The following is an 18,678-nucleotide window of genomic DNA, read 5'->3' as shown; positions in this document are numbered from 1 at the left end:
TAGTAAAACTTTCATTGCAAAGTTTTCAACTTTACTCATATTGGTTGATGTAAAATGAATACACCCTACATAAAAAAACTACTAAATCTAGAATTTTGTATAACCTCAATGATTTTTAAGGGCAACACCAAATCTTGTAGGCAAAGAGGAAAAAACCAGCACCCAGTGATTTCCATAAAAATTCAAATTTTGTCTTTTTTATTTAATCCATAGCTTGTAAAATGTGAAACTTTTCCCCTTGACATTTAATGACACGTATGTTTTTAACTTTTTACAAGCTATGGATTAAATTAAAAAAAACAAAATTTGAATTTTTATGGAAATCACCTGGTGCTGGTTTTTCTCTTTGCCTACATTTACAAGTGGATTCCAGCCACATTGAACCTGGCACCCGTGGTCCTGTGATACTCTGGTGAGCACTGAGTTAATTCCTTTCCCCTGTTGATATTTAACCAAATCTTGTAGGCATGCAATGAATATGGGGTGAAAGTGAATAAGTGGCCTAGTATGTCTCCTGATCTTAACCCAACCAAACTACTATGGGGAGTTCTGAAGAGACAAGTTCAGCATTACTCTCCATCCACCATTCAGGCCCTGAAAGGGGTCTTGCATGAATGGAAAAAGATAGATCATGCAATATTTCACCAACTTGTTGATTCCATGTAGAAGACTTGGTGCTATTCTTAAAAATCTTGGAAGTCATACAAACTAGCATAGTTTTTTTTATTTGAGGTGTATTCCTTTTTGCATCAACAAATGTGAGTAAAACTGAAGATTTTGTAATGAAAGTTTTCATGTTATGGGTTAAATGTTCAATAAAACGAGCTTGTCAAAATTCTGCAAATTGTTTTTATATTCAGTGAGATATTAAAATCTTACTTTCAAAGGGGGTGTACTCATTTGTGCTGAGCATTGTAACACACATACGCGTTTGGACAGACTTGTTTAATCTATATTCATGAATATAATATATCTTTTTTGGCAAAAAAATGAACAAAAATGACAGAACCACTTTTGTTGTTTTCTTGTAGTTCTCCTTGTTGTGTAAAGTATATTGTGTGGTTTATTTAGATCGCAGAGGTATTTACGGCTTATACTGTGTTTTCTGCACCTAATTTTGCCTCTGAATTACATCAGATTGCTGCTAATCTTGTGTTTTCCTGTTCTCTTGCAGGGATGTTCCATTTTCAGTCATCTATTTTCCATTATTCTCCAACATTAATAAGCTGGGAATGTCCTCTCCTGATGGGAAAGCGCCTTTTCTTCACTCGTTCTTTGCAGGCTGTGTTGCCGGCTCCATGGCAGCTGTGGCTGTCAATCCTTGTGATGGTAAGATCTCACACATTTATCTATTTTTACTATAGTATGTCTTCACCGAGCCACACTTGACACATACCGTATATACTTGCGTATAAGCCGAGATTTTCAGCCCATTTTTTTGGGCTGAAAGTCCCCCTCTCGGCTTATACGCGAGTCATATACCGGGGTGGGAGGGGGAGCAAGGGTGTCAGATCATACTCGCCCCCCCTGACACGTCTCTGCAGCACCCTGCTTCTCCTACGGTCTCAGACCCCTTCCTTCAGCGGTCATGTGGTACCGCTCATTAAAGTCATGAATATGCGCATATTCATGACTTTAATGAGCGGTACCACGTGATCGCTGAAGGAAGGGAGACCGTGGGGGGGGTTTCACTGCAGAGACTGCGCCAGGAGGAGGTAAGTATATGCAATATTCACCTGTCCCCGGTCCACCGCTGCGTGCTGCTGTCTGCCGCGTCCTGTCAGTGATGTTCAGGCAGCAGACGGCGCGATGACTTGGTTCGTGCCCTCTGCTGCCTGAACAGTCACTGACCGAGGACCAAGCAGATGGACTGGGGACAAGTCAATATCGCAGGTTCCGGGGCCCTGAGCCAGCGGTGACACCGGCACCTGTCCCCCATAGCGCGCCGGTGTTCACGCCTGCTCAGGACCCTACACCTGGCCCCTGGCGACGGACAGGTGAGTCATTTTTTTTTTTTCTTTATTTGCTGCAGCAGCGACAGCATATGGGGCCTATTCTATGGAGCATTTTAAGGGGGGATAATCTATGGAGCATTTTATGGGGCAGCATATGGGGTATAATCTATGGAGCATTTTATGGGGGCATAATCTATGGGGCATAATCTAAGGAGCATTTTAAGCGGGCATTATCTATGGAGCATCTTATGGGGCAACATATGGGGCATAATCTGTGGAGCATTTTTTATGGGGCCTAATCTATGGGGCATCTTATGGAGCCATAACCTATATGGGGCATATTCTATGGAGCCTCTTATGGGGTCATTATTAACCTTTGTGCAGCATTATATGGGGCGTATTTTGTATGGAGTATCTTATGGGGCCATCATGAACTGTATGAAGCATTATATGGGGCTCCTGATTCAATATGGATATTCAAAAACATTTAACCTACTGATGTCTCAATTAATTTTACTTTTTTATTGGTATCTATTTTTATATTTGAAATTTACCAGTAGCTGCTGCATTTTCCACCCTAGGCTTATACGCGAGTAAATAAGTTTTCCCAGTTTTTTGTGGCAAATTTAGGGGGGTCAGCTTATACTCGGGTCGGCTTATACACGAGTATATCCGGTAAATGTTTTCCTTGTTAAGCCTCAATGGTCTAATTTTGCTTTTCAGTGATAAAGACTCGTCTTCAATCATTGAACAAAGGAGCCAACGAAGAGGCGTACAATGGAATAATAGACTGTGTCCGGTAAGGAGATTGTGTTGTCCTTTCTATAATTTACTATTCACCTACGCTTGTACCTCTCCTAATCTTGTATCTTTTTATTAACTTGCAGGAAAATCTGGATAAAAGAGGGCCCATCTGCCTTTCTGAAGGGATCTGGTTGCCGGGCATTAGTTATTGCACCCCTTTTTGGTATAGCTCAAGTTGTCTACTTCCTCGGAGTGGGAGAAGCAGTTGTGGAGTTTGCTCAGTTCAGCCGCCTATCATCTCCGTAATTCCAGCATTCCACAAGACTTGGAAGAAAAATGACCACACAAAGATTGCGTTTTCACCGTCAATTTGGGATATAATTAACTTTGTTTTATATGAAGCTGGAGGAATCTATTTTTAAATAACCTCTTCCCCCATTTTTATTTTACAGCACTTTTACTTCACCCCCCCCCCCCTAACCCCAAATGTTTATATGTCTGTATTTTACTAAAGTGAAATAGCACTTGTTTACTGCATTGATGCAACCAAGTAGATGGGTACGTAGGGAGTTGTCTGTTACTATGCATTCCCTATTCTCACATCAGAGGGTCATTCTTGTATGTTAAAAGAAAAAATGAGATTGACACTGCAAGTCTACGAGGGTTTTCCTAAGAGGTCACTATCGATAGCTACAAGTACAGTTTGCTTGGACATCTCCAAGATTTGTATGTGTAGTCTATTCTGGGTGATATGGGTCTGGATGTTTGTACGTGAAACCCAAGACTTTTTTTTTTTTTTTTTTTTTTTTGTTTGTTTGTTTTTTTATTGAATAGCTTTTTGGAAAAGATAATTTTGTAGTCCATGGAACTGAATGATACAAATGGTTCACTGGACCAATACCATCCTGTGCAACGTCTGGTACACATATGTATTCTCAAAACTTGAATTTTCTTCTGTGCAGCTACCGGAAAAGTGTTACGGTTTGTTTCGTAATTGCTTTGTATATATTTCTGTGTGGGGGAAGTGTTTCAGAACACTCAGACACAATCGTTATTAGTAGAGTTTATTTTTGTTTGTGGTTCACCAGCCAATGGAACTGATTGCTGAATTAATACACTTCTGGCAAATTTGAGACGATGGGCTTGTCAATTCTCTGACTGTACTATAGACTGGAGAATCTTCAAACAAAGAATGAGAATTTCCCTGTCTGAGCAGGAGTATGGGCAGCAGGGAAGCTCAGGTAGGGAAGGTGCTGTACTGTGCACAGAACTGAATATAGTGTACAGATGTAGTTGAGCAGCAGTTGAAACTACTAAAGGAGCATGAACTGGCCGTTGAAACAGCACTACACCATAGTTTTTTTTTAATAGATTGAAGCAAAATCAGATGTTTTCTTGGAGCTTCCAGGAGCTCTGATGAAACAGTCTTTTTAATAGCTCTGACCAGATGCGCTTGTTCCAGGGCCACACCACTCTTGTCCGTAAACTGGACTTTGGTATACTAGACACAGCCCATCGAATAGAGTGGCACTGTTTTCTGGAGGGGACATAAAAATGGCACCCTGTTTATTTGTTTTCCCTGAATCCTTAACAACCAAAGTCCTAAAACCATTTTTGAAGCTGTGAATCTCAACCAGAAAACTTGGAGAACCTGTCCAAGTTATGACAGTAGCGTATGCTGTAGTTTTGGCATACTTGCAGTTTATTCTTTTTAACAGGGGGCTCCCTGACTGACAGTTTCACAACGCTGGCATCGTGCTGCAACAATTAGATGTGTTGGGCTAGTTTCACATTAGCGTTTACGGCCGCAGCTCAGCCCCGCCCCCTGCTGCGCCTCCACCGGTAGCTCCGCCTACGGAGTCATGACACTGCATGCGTCCTGCGTCCCCTATCTTTAGCACTGGGGACGCAGGCCATGCGCAGGTATGCGTTTGGCGGCGCATGTGTCCTTTTGACGCTGTGCCGACCAGCACCAAACGCAACAGGTTGCAATTTGGTGCGCTCGGCGCAGCGTCAAAAGGACACATGCGCCGCCAAAAGCATGCCTGCGTCCCCAGTGCTAAAGATGGGGGACGCATGCAGCGTCATGCGTCCGTAGGCGGGGCTTAGCTGCGGCCGTAAACGCTAATGTGAAGCTAGCCTTAGATGTATATCTATCTATGAAAAGGAAAATTAGAGCAGCACAATAAAAAGACAATAGAGTCTGGATGCAAAGCTCCCACAGGCAAACACCAAACCTTGAAATGCAGGAATCCAAAAAACAGGAACAGCACACCGTCTTTAGAGTGAATTAGAGCTGTCTTATTTAGCCCATGGGTGCGACTGTTCGATTCAAAAAGCAAACCTAAAAACGGCGTGCTGTTCCTGTGTGGTTTTTTTTTTTTTTTTGATATCTATCCATCGCAGCAATGGGAAGTATATGCACACAAAACAAGGATCGCCAAAAATAAACAATTTTTTTTTATTAGAGATTAGGGGCAGCACGGTGGCTCAGTGGTTAGCACTGCAGCCTTGCAGCGCTGGAGTCCTGGGTTCGAATCCCCCACCAAGGACAACATCTGCAAGGAGTTTGTATGTTCTCCCCGTGTTTGTGTGGGTTTCCTCCAGACACTCCGGTTTCCTCCCACATTCTAGGGAATCTAGATTGTGAACCCCATCGGGGACAGTGATGATAATGTGTGCAAACTGTAAAGCGCTGCGGAATATGTTAGCGCTATATAAAAATAAATATTATTATTAAAAGCACTTAAAATAGTCCACAACTCGTGTTTTTTTTTTTTTTTTTTGCGGGCTGTATTGCCATGATTTTTACGGTCTCCCGCAAAAACGGGCCCCAAAAAACCTTCTCGGATCGCCGGTTTTCCCTGTTTTAACAAATGGGTGTGAAAAAATATGGCGATCTGCAAATACGGTGTACCGCAAAACAAGCTACCATTATTTTTGCGGTACCATTGAAATCTATTGTGGCCGTGAAAAATATCGAGCAAGCTCGATATTTTTTCATGGCAGTATATATGGCTCTCCGATGAATTTTTGCGGGCCGTTTTTGCAGCCCCATAGAAATCTATTGGGGCCGCAAAAACACGGCAAGTGTAAAAGAACCCTAATACTCGGGGACCCGTTAGCCTTATAAATGACAGAGTATCAATGTGTAACACTTATCAGACAGGAATATGCCCTATTTACCATATATAAATGCTGTCAGCACAATAGCTGCACCATGCCACAGTGAGAGCAAAGCAATCTGTACAATATCAGCACCAAAATGTGCATAATCACCAGTGGTATGGTAAAATGAAAAACCATGGGAACATTATAAAGAAAACCAAGGATATAGAAACAAGATACTCAGAACAGTCCAGCTTAACGGGTCCACTTATATATGTTAAATAGGACATAGCCCTCTGTCTGATAAGTGTTACAGATTGATGCCCTTTATTCCAGGGATATTGCTTGATACTCTTGACTGTCATTTATTTGGCTAACGGGTCCTCGAGTATTATACTTTTTTTTTTTTTTTTTTATTATGGATCTTGATTTTTTTTTTCAGTCCATATTGTGTACTATTTTAAATGCTTTTAAATTGTTTGTGTTCTCTAATAAAGAAATCTTTATTTTTGGTGATAACTCTTTTGTGTGCATATACTTTCCTTGCTTTGTTGCCATGTTTACTATTGATATGCAATAGGTGATCCCGACTTATTTTGACATGGTGCCCACTCATACATATTTACTATCTATCTAATGTATATGTATGCTTTGGTTTTTTTTTAAGGGGGTTTTCTGTTCCATATATTTTGTATTGTACATTGGGTTTGATGATTGATACCGCCATAGTGGAGCAGTTTTGTTTTGTTGCTAAAATCATGATTCTATCCATTCATGTGAAAACCAGAAGGCCTTTCACAAGATCTTTTTACATGACGCATTCAATCCCATGGTTGTTGCTAAATGTTGCCCTGTATTGAGTTGTGTTATGGCGGTGTCGCCCATCACCTTGGCTTATAGAAGTAGACCAGTATATGTAACTGATATGGTACTCGGAGCATTGCACTCATGTCTATTCATTTAATCTGCAAAGTGCGGTATGTTTTGCACAAGTCCATTTTTACATCTGATCTTCACTTTGTCTTTCATCATTTTTGTATGAAAAGGATATGCATAGTCTTTGCCCTTGTTATGTAGGGTACTGTATTATTGGAAAATGCAAAATACATACGACATCTTGCTGCTGGTCTAATTGCCTAGTTCAGGTCACTCATAAAATTCTGGTTTACCTATGAGAGTCCAGATGAGTCAAATGTACAATGCTTTTTACATTGCAAATAACTGGTGCCCTTCTGGGGGATCCATACTATGTCAGATTAACTGAATTCATTGTAAGTTCTCATTAGTTCTCACTGCTTGACCAATATGTAATAATGTGCCCTTTATGATGTTTTTCTGGACCCAAGAACTTATTTTCTTGTTTATACTTGGAAATCCTTGAGATTCCTTGCATAACTTCATGTATGGCTGCATCCTCTAAAATGCTCCACCTGGCTACAAAGCATTTGTGAACCCTTAAGCACCATGTTAGTTTATGTATGTGTTGGTCAGTGGAATATTTAACGACCTTCTAAATGCAAAATTTCTGATGTGAGAAATAAAATCAGAGCGTTTACTACATGATAAAGCTTCTCTGGTCTTATAAACATTCTTGTAACCACAATTTAGGTGCCAAACGCTATCATTAAGAGTCTGAACAAGTCACGGAGTAGCAACAGAATACATGGTCATGGTATAATACATTTCTGTATATATTTTTCAGTGTTTTAGCTTAGCATGGCTGTTTTGTATAAAGGGAGAAGTCGCTCTTCGTTCACATTTACGGTTTGCTTGAAATGATTGCCAAGAACAATGACCATTGCTTTTGGAAAATTATTGGTTATTTTAATCTACATTGTGAGGCTATTGTCATCTTGCCTTATGTAAATGTGAGATATACTGTAGTTATTTCTATTTACCTTATAAACAAATGATCTAGTAAATTCCCCTTTTTGATGAGCAATCCTTGTCTTACTTTTTAAACATAATATTTTACAGGCTGTCTTTTCTAAAACTTGTTATACATCCATTTTTGGTAGGGTACTTCACACATTAGAACATGAAGGTATGAAAAGGTCAAGACCTTTTGGAGACCATGTGCTGCTGCACAGTCTCCTGCAAGCGATTCTGGGTTTCTGTGCAGGTCCATGTACTGCTGCACAGTCTCCTGTGTTGTGAGTTCATTTTCCCCTTCACTACTGAGGCCCGAGGAACTCCCTCTTCTGGTAAAGAAAGGTAGTGAGCCTGATTGTCAAACACCTGGGCCTGATTTTGATGACTGGCTGAGTGGAGTTACTGACTGGATATAAGGCTGCCGACGCCCTTCTGCCCTGCGGGTGATTTCTCTGTGGACTTCTAGGATACCAGTCTGATTCCTGCTCCTCTAAAGAGAAGTTTTCTGCTTTGCCTTTTAGCATTGGTGTTTTGTTTTTTGCCTTGCTTTTCTGGATTCTGCCATTCCCTGCTGGGGTGAGCGGAATCTCTTTTTGCCTTTTTGCTCTGTCTTCAGAATATTCCTGAGTACTGACATAGCCTTTTTGAAGCCTAGCGTCTTCAGGGCCTTTTTCACTGTCAGTTTGTTGGCTCTTATTTTCATAGGGTTTTTCACGGATTGCAGACAGCAGCCTTCCTGTCCTTTCCTATCTAGTTAAGCTTGGGCCCCGTCTTTGCTCAGTCTATCTGTCTGTGTTTTGTTCTTTCTTCTTGCTTCACCGTCATTATATGTGGGGGGCTGCCTTTTGCTTTGGGGTCTGCTCTGGGGCAGTTTAGATTTCCCTTTTCTGTCTTTAGGCTATTTAGCCCTCCAGCTGTGATCGAGGGGCCTAGGGCATCGTAGGAGCCCCCCACGGCTACTGCTAGTTGTGCTGATAGGTTCAGGGTTCTGCAATCCGATAGCTGCCAACCTCTCTGGTTTTCTGGACTTAGCTAGCGTTTCTATTTTTGCCTCCTACGGTCACTCAATCATAACACTCCTGCAAGCGGCTCTAGGTTTCTGTACAGGTCCATGTGCTGCTGCACAGTCTCCTGCAAGCGGCTCTAGGTTTCTGTACAGGTCCATGTGCTGCTGCACAGTCTCCTGCAAGTGGCTCTTGGTTTCTGTGCAGGTCCAAGTCCATATTCTTGAGCCACAATGGAATCTGATATACCATTCTCTGCCATATGTGTGGATATAGTCTGCAATATTTCTAGTGGAGAATATCTCCATACATACAGTAACTGATGTAGAAAGACATTGTTTTGTTTTTTAAAAAAGTGATTTAAAAAAAAAAAAAGCAGCCCACTTCATAGGCCATTGGTGGTCTTTCTATATTTCTTCTCATGAATATTCCTCGAATATATGTTTGTGGTATAATTGAAAAGTAGAACTGTTTAGGAGCCATAGAAACTCAAGCATGAAGTGGTTGGCAATGTAATGTTACAAAGCAGGGTTGCATAAAAATCGTCAACTCTCTGGCATAATTGTAGAGCTGCAGACTTCCTGTGGCATTAATATCTGCACAAAATCTGCACCAATTTAGCGTGGTTTTCCATAGCCAAGCATCTGCATGGAAGCCTTACAGCATCAAGCACACTGCCAAGCACTGAGTGAAATAGCGTAGGGCAGTGTTTGCCAACTACAGTCCTCAAGAGCCACCAACAGGTCAGGTTGTAAGGATTTCCTTAGTATCACCCAGGTGGTGGAATTATTGCCCGTGCAGGTGAGCAGATCTCTGTGCAATTTTAAGGGAAATCCTGAAAACATGACCTGTTGGTGGCTCCTGAGGACTGGAGTTGGGGAACACTGACTAACAGATACCACCGCTATCTAGTAGATAAGGCAGCTTCAAGCTTGTAGTGCTCTATAGACACTCTGAAGGGTCCCGTCACCATATGTCTTGCAGCGCAGACTGGTATTTCCCATTATATAAGAGAATCTTTTAGGTACTGGGGCAGAGGTGCCGACAGAAGCAAGATGTCAATATCTTAACAATGCCTCCTTGTTTCCTTAGTGCTTTTTTTTTTTTTTTTAACCTGCTTTTTTCAAAAGCTTTATCGTTGATGTCCAGCTACTCTTGGCCATCTCAAACTCCAGTTATATCTATCTCATATATAGTCATTCCAAAGCTGTTCAGATTGTAAATTCAAAGCTAGTACTCTGTAATATAATTCGCGAGTACATTTAACAAAAAGTATTTCTTCTGAAAGAATTATTCCATCCATTGGGAAAAAGATTTGAGAATTTATGCCCCCTCAATGAGAATGTCTGTGTAAAAATCCTCTTTCCTATATGAAGATGTTTGAAGATAAGTTTTTTAAAAACCTAACAGACAAAAAACCCTTTTTTTTTTTTCCAAGAGATCTAATGAGTTTACGGGCTCGTGCATATGCTGATTTTTCTCGTATGAGTTCTATTCGTGGTCTTCACTGATAACACTCATACCTATGATATTCTATAGCGTTGTGCGCATCTTCTTTTTTTTTTTTTTTTGCTTTTGTGTTTTCTTCGAACTGAGTAGTCTGCTGGAAAAAAAAAAAAAAATCAGAAAAATGTCCGATTTCTTAGTGCGTCTAATTTTCATGGACTGCCAGAATTGAGAAGATGGAGAATCCATTTTGTTTTTTTCACCTCTCCCCTCTTTGATCAGATTAGCTTTACTGGTTTTCTCATATCAAGAGCAAACAATTTTATGGCATAGCACTGTAGCAGCTTGCACAGCTACAACCTTACAGGTCTGGTTGGAAGAGCTTAATCTCATGCCAAAATATTGAGGTGTATTTTATAGCTGTATACTCTGATTTAGGCCGGGATCACACATGCGAGGAATACGGCCGAGTCTCGCATGTTAATACCCAGCACTACCGCCAGTGCTCAGGAACGGAGCATGTGGCTGCATGTATTGCTATGCGGCCGCACGCTCTGCTCCCGAGTGCTGGCGCCAGTGCTGGGTATTAACATGCAAAACTCGGCTGTGTTTCTCACATGTGTGATCCCGGCCTTAGGCCTCATACCCATTGGCGATTAAAAAAAGGTCTGATTTCTGGACCAGAAAAAAGGGTGGAGTGTTATGCCAGTGTCATATGATTTCTATGCGTTTTTTTTTTTTTTTTTCCTTGTTTTTCATCCGTTTTTTTTCCCAGCCACTCTTTTTCTACAGTCATTTACAGTGTTCTATACCACAGAATGGTGATGTATCCTTTAAAAACGGATGGTCTGTTTTTTTATCGCACCCATTGACTTCTATTGGTGAAAATCGCAGCATGCTGCAATTTTTTTTTTTTTTTTTTTTCTCAGACCGATTTTGGCTGAGAAAAAAAATCACAAGTGAGATGTCACCCATTCACTAACATGGGTCAGAGTGCAATCCGATTTTATCGCCAGTGAGTATGAGCCCTTACTGTCACAGTGTACACTTTTTTTTTTTTTTTAGCTTGGAAGCAGAGTATATCATGCCCACAGGTGCCGCACATGGTTTGTGGACCCACTGTGTCATTGGGCCGTGCTTACCTAGGAGAGGCTGGCTAAGTGGTGTTCACTGGAGCTCCTGATGGTGGAGTCATCCTTGAGCTGCAGGTAGCCACCATGTTCCACACCTAGGGTGTCCCCGGTACTGTGGCTGCTTCTCCAATACAGATAAGGGCTCGGAGTCAATGAAAGGCAGGATTCAGACTACTCAGGTTCTGGGTGCTCCAACAGAATGGATACTGACACAGTCACAGACAGGGCTGGGTTCAAATACTGAAACCGGCCCTGACAATAGAGTCTCAGAAACATTACCAAGGGCTGACACAGGTGCAGGTTTTAGTCCTCACGTAACAGTTTCAAGGTTCAGATACCGCCGGTGCAGGTTCGAGTACTGACAGAACTGTTTCAAGGTTCAGATGCTACTGCTGCAGCTTCTCAGAGTTCAAATACTACCGGTGAGGCTTCTCAGGGTTCAAGTACTGCTGCTGTGGCTTCAGGCGACGTGGACCACCAGGTGCAGTTTCCGGTTCAGGCTTTTGTCCCAAGGGGTTCAGGATCAGACTCCGGCCACACAAGGACCAGTGGTTCAGGCTAACTTTCAACTACATGGGAAAAGAGACTTGACAACATACAGTTGCAAGAACTCACTGCTCAGGAAACTATAGGGGTTGCTCAGGCACCTCCCTAATGGGGAGGGTGCCTTTTATACTTTATTGCCTCCCAGCTATTGGGTGGGAGCATTTACAATGTGTATGTACTGCCCCTTTAAGAGCAGGGAAGCGTGCACAGTAGGCATGCCACTGCTAGTCAGTGCAAAGCAATCAAGGACGTGCCATAGAGGGCAAGGTGACTGTGCAGCTGCAACAGTGAATGTCGGTGTCCCTGCATGGAAGGTGGAAGGGTAACCATGCAGGGGTGCTGGCATTAGCGTTACAGAGTTTAAAGACAATAGTCTCAGTAAAGCGTCCATTGCAGTAACAGTATTTTCTAAAATAGAAATCCACCAATTACTTTTGCCTGCCTCTGATAATTCTAAATTACTTTTAATAGAATGCCTTTTTAATAAATGGTTCAGATATATACTCTGTTGGATAATCTAGCGTAGAATATGTTTGTCAGTGTAAGAGAATGGTCAGTCATAATATACTGAGCGGCCATGTTGTCTCTAGCAGCCATTTTGTTGAAAGTTAGAGAAGATTCAACTTTTACAAAAGAGCTGATAAAATGTATTAAATGGAGGATGGAAAATGAGATCATGTCTCCTAGCAACCTCAGCCGATGTGCGTAGAGGAAGATTGGATCAATCAATAGGGTCACAGGTTACCAAATATATGGTCAGTATGCTTATATGTGATAGTGTGGTAGCGAAGAGTAGAGTAGTTAAAATGTCAGGATGTAAGAATTTAGGGACCTAGACTGGAGACAATGATAAGATTTTAGGACAGTAGCCATAGATACCAATGACTTATGGGTTTTAGTGTTGCTTGAAGAAATGTTAATTAATATCTTCGTATTATGTCATTATATTCTCTTTTCTAAACCACGTTTCTGTAGATTACCATGAAAACGCCTTAGAATTATAATGTTAACGCCCTCTGCAGCTTTCTTTGTTCTGATAATGTATAAGAAGCCCCTGTTACTGTCGATCGGGGCCATTCCATCGCCATCATGCCACTGTGCCTCACCATGGCCAGGGCACAGAGCCTTACCATCGCCAGACCTCCTAGCAAATCTCTGCCTGTCTGAATTCCTGTTTTTGCCCGCATATTCCAACTCCTCTGTTATTCTGTATCTGTCTTGCTGTGTATCTCCGAATAAACCTTCAACCTCAGCTTGATAAGAGATCGTCTGTGGAACTTCTTCCCGACTCTTCCAGCTCTCAGTAGGACTTTTTATTACAGTCAGTAATACAGAGCACTAAGGACATCAAAGCTTTTTGTTGTAGAAGCTTTGGAAAGTTGCAAAATTTAGGTGTAACTCAGTTGCACCAAAATTTAGAAACTTTTGGCATTTTCACAGCAGTTTCTCCCAGCTCCGCCAAAGTGGGTGGAACTGGGGCAGGACATCACAGCTCTTCTAATTCATGACTGTACGAGGCACCTGATTCATTAACAGGAAAACACAACTCAATGAATCAGGCACATCTTACAAGTGGCATGCACCTCTGTATGCTTCGTCAGGGACTGGAGCAAGATTCCTGGTATAAGGTATGCCACTTTAAACATTAATTAGATAGGTGGCCATTGCCTTTTTCTCCTCTAAAATGAAGTCTCACTCTTCACACATACCCTAGTTCTTTTTCCTTCCAGCAGGCTTGGGAAAGGGGTTTAAAGACCAGTATTGTGAAGGTCCAAGTAGCTGCTCTTAGTGCCTTTTTAGATTGGAAGCTGTTAGACTATCCATGGATTATGTGATTCATAAAGACCTGAAAAAGAAACCATCTATAATAAAACTCTTCTATTCTTCAAAAGGAACTTGAATCCTATTCTAGCTGCTCCCTGTGGTCCCCTTCTTGTGAACCTCTATTATAAGATAGCTCGTTTATATCCTTTGAAGATTGCTTTTCTGTTGTCAGTCACCACAATGGGGAGAATCATAGAAGCCAAGCTTCCCTAATTATCACTCCTAGACAACATAATTCTAAAGCACCATCATTCATTCCTTCAGTAACTTGTCTCAAAGTTTACTTGTGAGCAGGAAATTATTCATCCTTCACTCTGTCCCAATCCATCTTCATCGAAAAGGAAGGATATATAAATTTGTATGTCCTTTTATTGTCTTAAAAAAAAAAAAAGTCATTCAGGAAAACGGATAAAAAATTTTTGTATTTTTGCAGGTTGAAAACAAAGTTTGCTGCTTTAGTAGATTTGGTTATATTGGATTTACCGAACAGGCCCAATTGTTTTGTTTTTAACTCAAATAAGCTTTCTGTGTTGTCTTAAAACCTATTCCATTAAGGCCAGTTTCACACGTCAGTGGCTCCGGTACGTGTGGTGACAGTTTTCTCACGTACCGGAGACACTCACACACGTAGACACATTAAAATGAATGTGTCTCTGCACATGTCAGCGTGTTTTCACGGACACACGGTCCGTGTGAAAAACACGGAGACATGTCAGTGTTCGTGGGAGCGCACAGTCTGCAAAAATACTGAACACATGCACACGAGGAACAGTTCACACACTGTCCTCCGTGCTCATGGACGGCCGCTGGGAAGAAGCGCTACTGTAAGCACTATTCCCGGCGGCTGGTGCTGAACGTGGCTGTGATTCTTCTCTCCTGCTCTGCTGGCAACAGCGAGCAGGAGAGAATGAATGAATGAAAACCCGACATGGGGTCCCCTTCAGTTTATGAACCAACCAGACGAAACTTACAGCTGGGGGCTGCAGCCCTCAGCTGTTAGCTTCAATTAAGTCACAAAATGGCCCAATGTATAATACAATCTATATACACCACAGAAACCAATTCTTAAACTTTTGTGGTAACAACATAACAAACGTTGACCCCACACAATGATGTATGTATCTTTAAAATTTTATAAACTTTATTGAACATAAAAGTACAACATGACGTACAAATATACACAGTAGAAGTGCTGGAACACAAAATAGAAAAGGGACTACAGTCCATGGAATCTCACATTACGGCATCAAAGATAACCACCCACAAGAAGGGGGTTATGCAAGAGGGACAAAACCCACTGTCATTGTATCGAATTACATATACAAGGATACAACGTTGTAGTAATTTATAAGATTGCAACAAACCGCAATCAGTTGAGGCCAAAATTGCCCACAATGGAATATCAAACTACACAAAATAGACCGCATGAGCCCTGTGGTGCCCCCTATAGCATAACCCCCATCAGAGGCCAGTTGTACACACATAGTTAATGGCTAAACTTTTCCATACCAGAATATGTCGATGGAGATGCCTGGACATCCCTCTGCCCCGACGCGTGTTTCGCACTGCTTCTTCGGGAGGCGTGTCAGGGCAGGGGGATATCCTACCTTATATACCAGTATCGTGTGTGCATACTAATTAAAAATTGTGCAAACCTGTGTTTAATTATATCCACTATCGCGAATAACTGCCCACGCATGCGCAATGGGAATATGACCTCAGCACTACAGGAAGTGATCAAATCGCACATGCGCAGATTATTACTGCGTCGCTAAGCAACACGATCACAGCACCCATCATCACCAATGGCTGCCAACGCATGCGTAGTAGAAGTATGACCTCAGCCATACTGAAAATAGTCAACGCATGCGCGGTACGTTCCCACATCTCTAGGTAGCACATCCACAGCGCGCACATAAGCTGAATACCGACAAAGACCACAAAATCATTAATGGCACCTAATTCAATGGCTCAATAATAACCAGGCATGATCGGCTGTATCTACTTAAAAAATGCCGAAAAAAGGCCACTTATAATTTTAAATTTTAAAGGGTATTGGTGACGCATGCATGGTACCACAAGGGACGTAATACAAAGGAGGGGGAGTACATCGCGGTCACATGACCCAGCGCTGCACAATCCCTAGTGGAATTATGCACACCAAACTCATGTTCAGACCACTTTGCACCCTCCAACGTCCCTGTGTATCCAGCATGCGTACTACCCAAAAAGGATGGATTCATAGTCACACGCTATATTCATATTAACCATTTCAAAGGACCATAGTCCATATAAACCCAATATACAATAGTAAGGGCCAATTCAATAAAGTGACAGTACAATTATAATGTAAGCTGTACCAATATGCTAAAGCAAATCATAATATCCATATATTTGTACATAACATTATAAATAAAAGCATTGCAAAGATCACATGATCCCATATTTGCGGCAGATGGAAAATAATAAATTACATTTATAATTGTAATGTACCACTGCAAATTATGCCACCCACCAATAATGAAAACCAATGGCACAATACAATATTGCACAGAATAATATAATCCTTCCATAATTAATGATGAACATCCATCCATCCGCTGATGTAAAACAGCAAGACTTCAACCCAGGCTTCTTCTTGATTCATCCAGAGGCAAGTGCCATTCAACGATAAACCCAAAACACAGAGCACAGATGAGAATAGCTAGAATAAAATAATAAAGTTAAAAACACACCCATAAAAACTGAAAAATTAAAAGAAAAACGGAAACCCCCACCCCAAACAGAAACAACCCCTATGGTACTATAGATATGCGCTGAAACCAAAGCTTTCATTTAGGCCCTGGGGGGGTAAGGGTCCCTAGCCTGTATATCCATTGGCATTCTTTTTTGGCTAGTATTTTGGACACATCACCCCCTCTTGGGCAAATCGTCACTATATCAATCCCCTTTACAAGTAACAATCTAGAATTACATTGATGGTATCTCCTGAAGTGCCTCGGAAGAGTCTTGAGTGAACTAATATCAGTGACAGTTTTAGCCTTGTCAATGTCTAAACAGTGCTCACGAACCCTTACCTTCAATTCACGGCTGGTCATGCCAATATAAATCTTCCCACAGGGACACTCAGCGTAATACACTACCCCCTTAGATGAACAAGTAATATTGGCCCTAATGTCAAACTTTCTAGATTGATCAAAGTTAAAGAAATGTAAATCTTTTTTCATATTGGCACATCCTTTACAAAACCCGCAAGGAAAAAATCCTTTACGTTCCGGGTTCTTCTTATTTTTCTCTCTTTTTAGGATCGTATGTACTATGGACCAATATATCACGTAAATTGGGGGCCCTTTTTGCAACAAAAGATGGAGTGTTTGGCAGACATTTTTTAAGGATGGGATCCGTAAGGAGAATTTTCCAATGTTTATCAATAATTCCTCGTAATTTTGACCACCTACTATTATAATTGGTAATAAACCTTACCTGTTTTTCTTCCTTGTCTCGCAACACCAATGGCTGATTTTTATGAATTAGGGATTCCCTTGGCGTATTTTTAGCTCTGTTATATCCCCTTTGAATGGCACGGTGGCCATATCCCCGATCTTGAAACCGCTTTTTGAGAATACATGATTGTTCCTCAAATTGAGGGCCCTCAGAGCAGATCCTCCTTATGCGCAGAAACTGGCCAATAGGTATGCCTTGAATTGTTGATTTAGGATGGGCGGAGGACGCATGCAGTAGGGAATTGGTGGATGTTGGTTTACGGAAAACTGTGGTAGACAAATATCCATCCGGAAGCACTGAAGTGGATAAATCCAAAAAGTCGATCTTCCTTCCAAGTTAACTTAATATTCTGGTCATTGTCATTCAATGTACTCATAAATGCCTCAAGGTCCACAACTGGACCCTCCCAGATGAAAAGAATATCATCTATGTAACGGATCCAGTTGTGGACCCGATCAACATTAGAGAGCACCTCACCTTGAAAGATGGACCATTCCCATGCCCCCATAAATAAGTTTGCATAAGAGGGGGCACACGATGCCCCCATGGCCGTCCCTCTTTGTTGCAAAAATATTTTCCCATCAAAAGTAAACGCATTGTGGGTTAAAATAAACCTTAGCAGTTTCAAGATAAAACAAGACATTTCTCTGTTGAGATTGCTGTTATTCAAATATTTCTCCACTGCTCTTAGTCCGTCAGAGTGGCCAATGGAGGAGTACAAAGCCTCCACGTCAGCGGTGACAAGCACCATCTCCTCAGTGAGCTGAATGTTCTCTAAATGGCCTAAAGCTGCATTGGTGTCTTTGATGAAAGAAGGCAGCTGCATCACAAGGGGCTGCAAAAAATGATCGACAATATCGCAAATTATTTCACAAAGGCCATCATTAGCTGCAATAATCGGTCTCCCTGGAGGATTGAGCAGATCTTTGTGCACCTTTGGAATAAGATACAAGGTCGCCAATTTGGGACAAAATTTCTCATAAATTTCCAGCAGTTTTTTAGGGATGACGTCTTCATATGCTTCAATCAAGATGTCCAGCAACTCCATTTTAAATTTATATGAGGGATTATAGGTGAGCAACTTGTATTCAGACACATTATTTAACAATTTATAGGCCTGGGCCTCATACATGGCGTTAGGCCAGATGACAATGTTGCCCCCTTTATCGGCCATCTTGAAGACAACATCATCCCATTCTTTTAACTGCTGCAAAGCTTCCCTTTCAGCCCTAGTCATATTATTAAACATCCTATTTTTGGATTTTTTCAAACCCTCTATTTCCAAAGAAACAAGCTTTGTAAACATATCAACAGCAGGAACTGTAGCCAATTGAAGAACAGCTTCAATTAAGGTAGGTTCTCAATAATAGAGGGGCCCTCATGCTGTTTTTTTTAAATTATTTAAACAATTTAAAAAAACGGCGTGGGGTCCCCCCTATTTTTAACAACCAACCTGACTAAAACTGACAGCTGTGGGCTGATATTCTCAGGCTGGTAAGTAGCCATTGATCTTGCCCCCCCCCCAGCCTAAAAACAGCAGCC

The 18,678-nt window shown here is 41.5% G+C and overlaps 1 protein-coding gene across 2 annotated transcripts in view; it reads left to right on the top strand.

The window, feature by feature from the left end:
* The window catches only part of LOC141063211 (mitochondrial glutamate carrier 1-like), a 43,374-nt gene extending 30,305 nt beyond the window's left edge, over nt 1–13,069 (top strand). For both annotated transcript variants that reach the window (XM_073557271.1, XM_073557272.1), the window contains 3 exons: nt 1,175–1,329; nt 2,679–2,754; nt 2,843–13,069. In XM_073557271.1, the coding sequence (XP_073413372.1) occupies nt 1,175–1,329; nt 2,679–2,754; nt 2,843–3,005 (394 nt within the window). In that variant the 3' untranslated portion in view covers nt 3,006–13,069. The remainder of the gene's footprint in view (nt 1–1,174; nt 1,330–2,678; nt 2,755–2,842) is intronic.
* The last annotated feature ends 5,609 nt before the right edge of the window (nt 13,070–18,678 follow it).

Source organism: Dendrobates tinctorius, unplaced genomic scaffold (assembly GCF_039654945.1).
Source record: "Dendrobates tinctorius isolate UK_male_01 unplaced genomic scaffold, ASM3965494v1 ptg000246l, whole genome shotgun sequence".
In the NCBI taxonomy this organism is placed as follows: Eukaryota; Metazoa; Chordata; class Amphibia; order Anura; family Dendrobatidae; genus Dendrobates; species Dendrobates tinctorius.
Note: the sequence above shows the minus strand (reverse complement) of the source record. Positions and strands in the feature narration are given on the sequence as shown.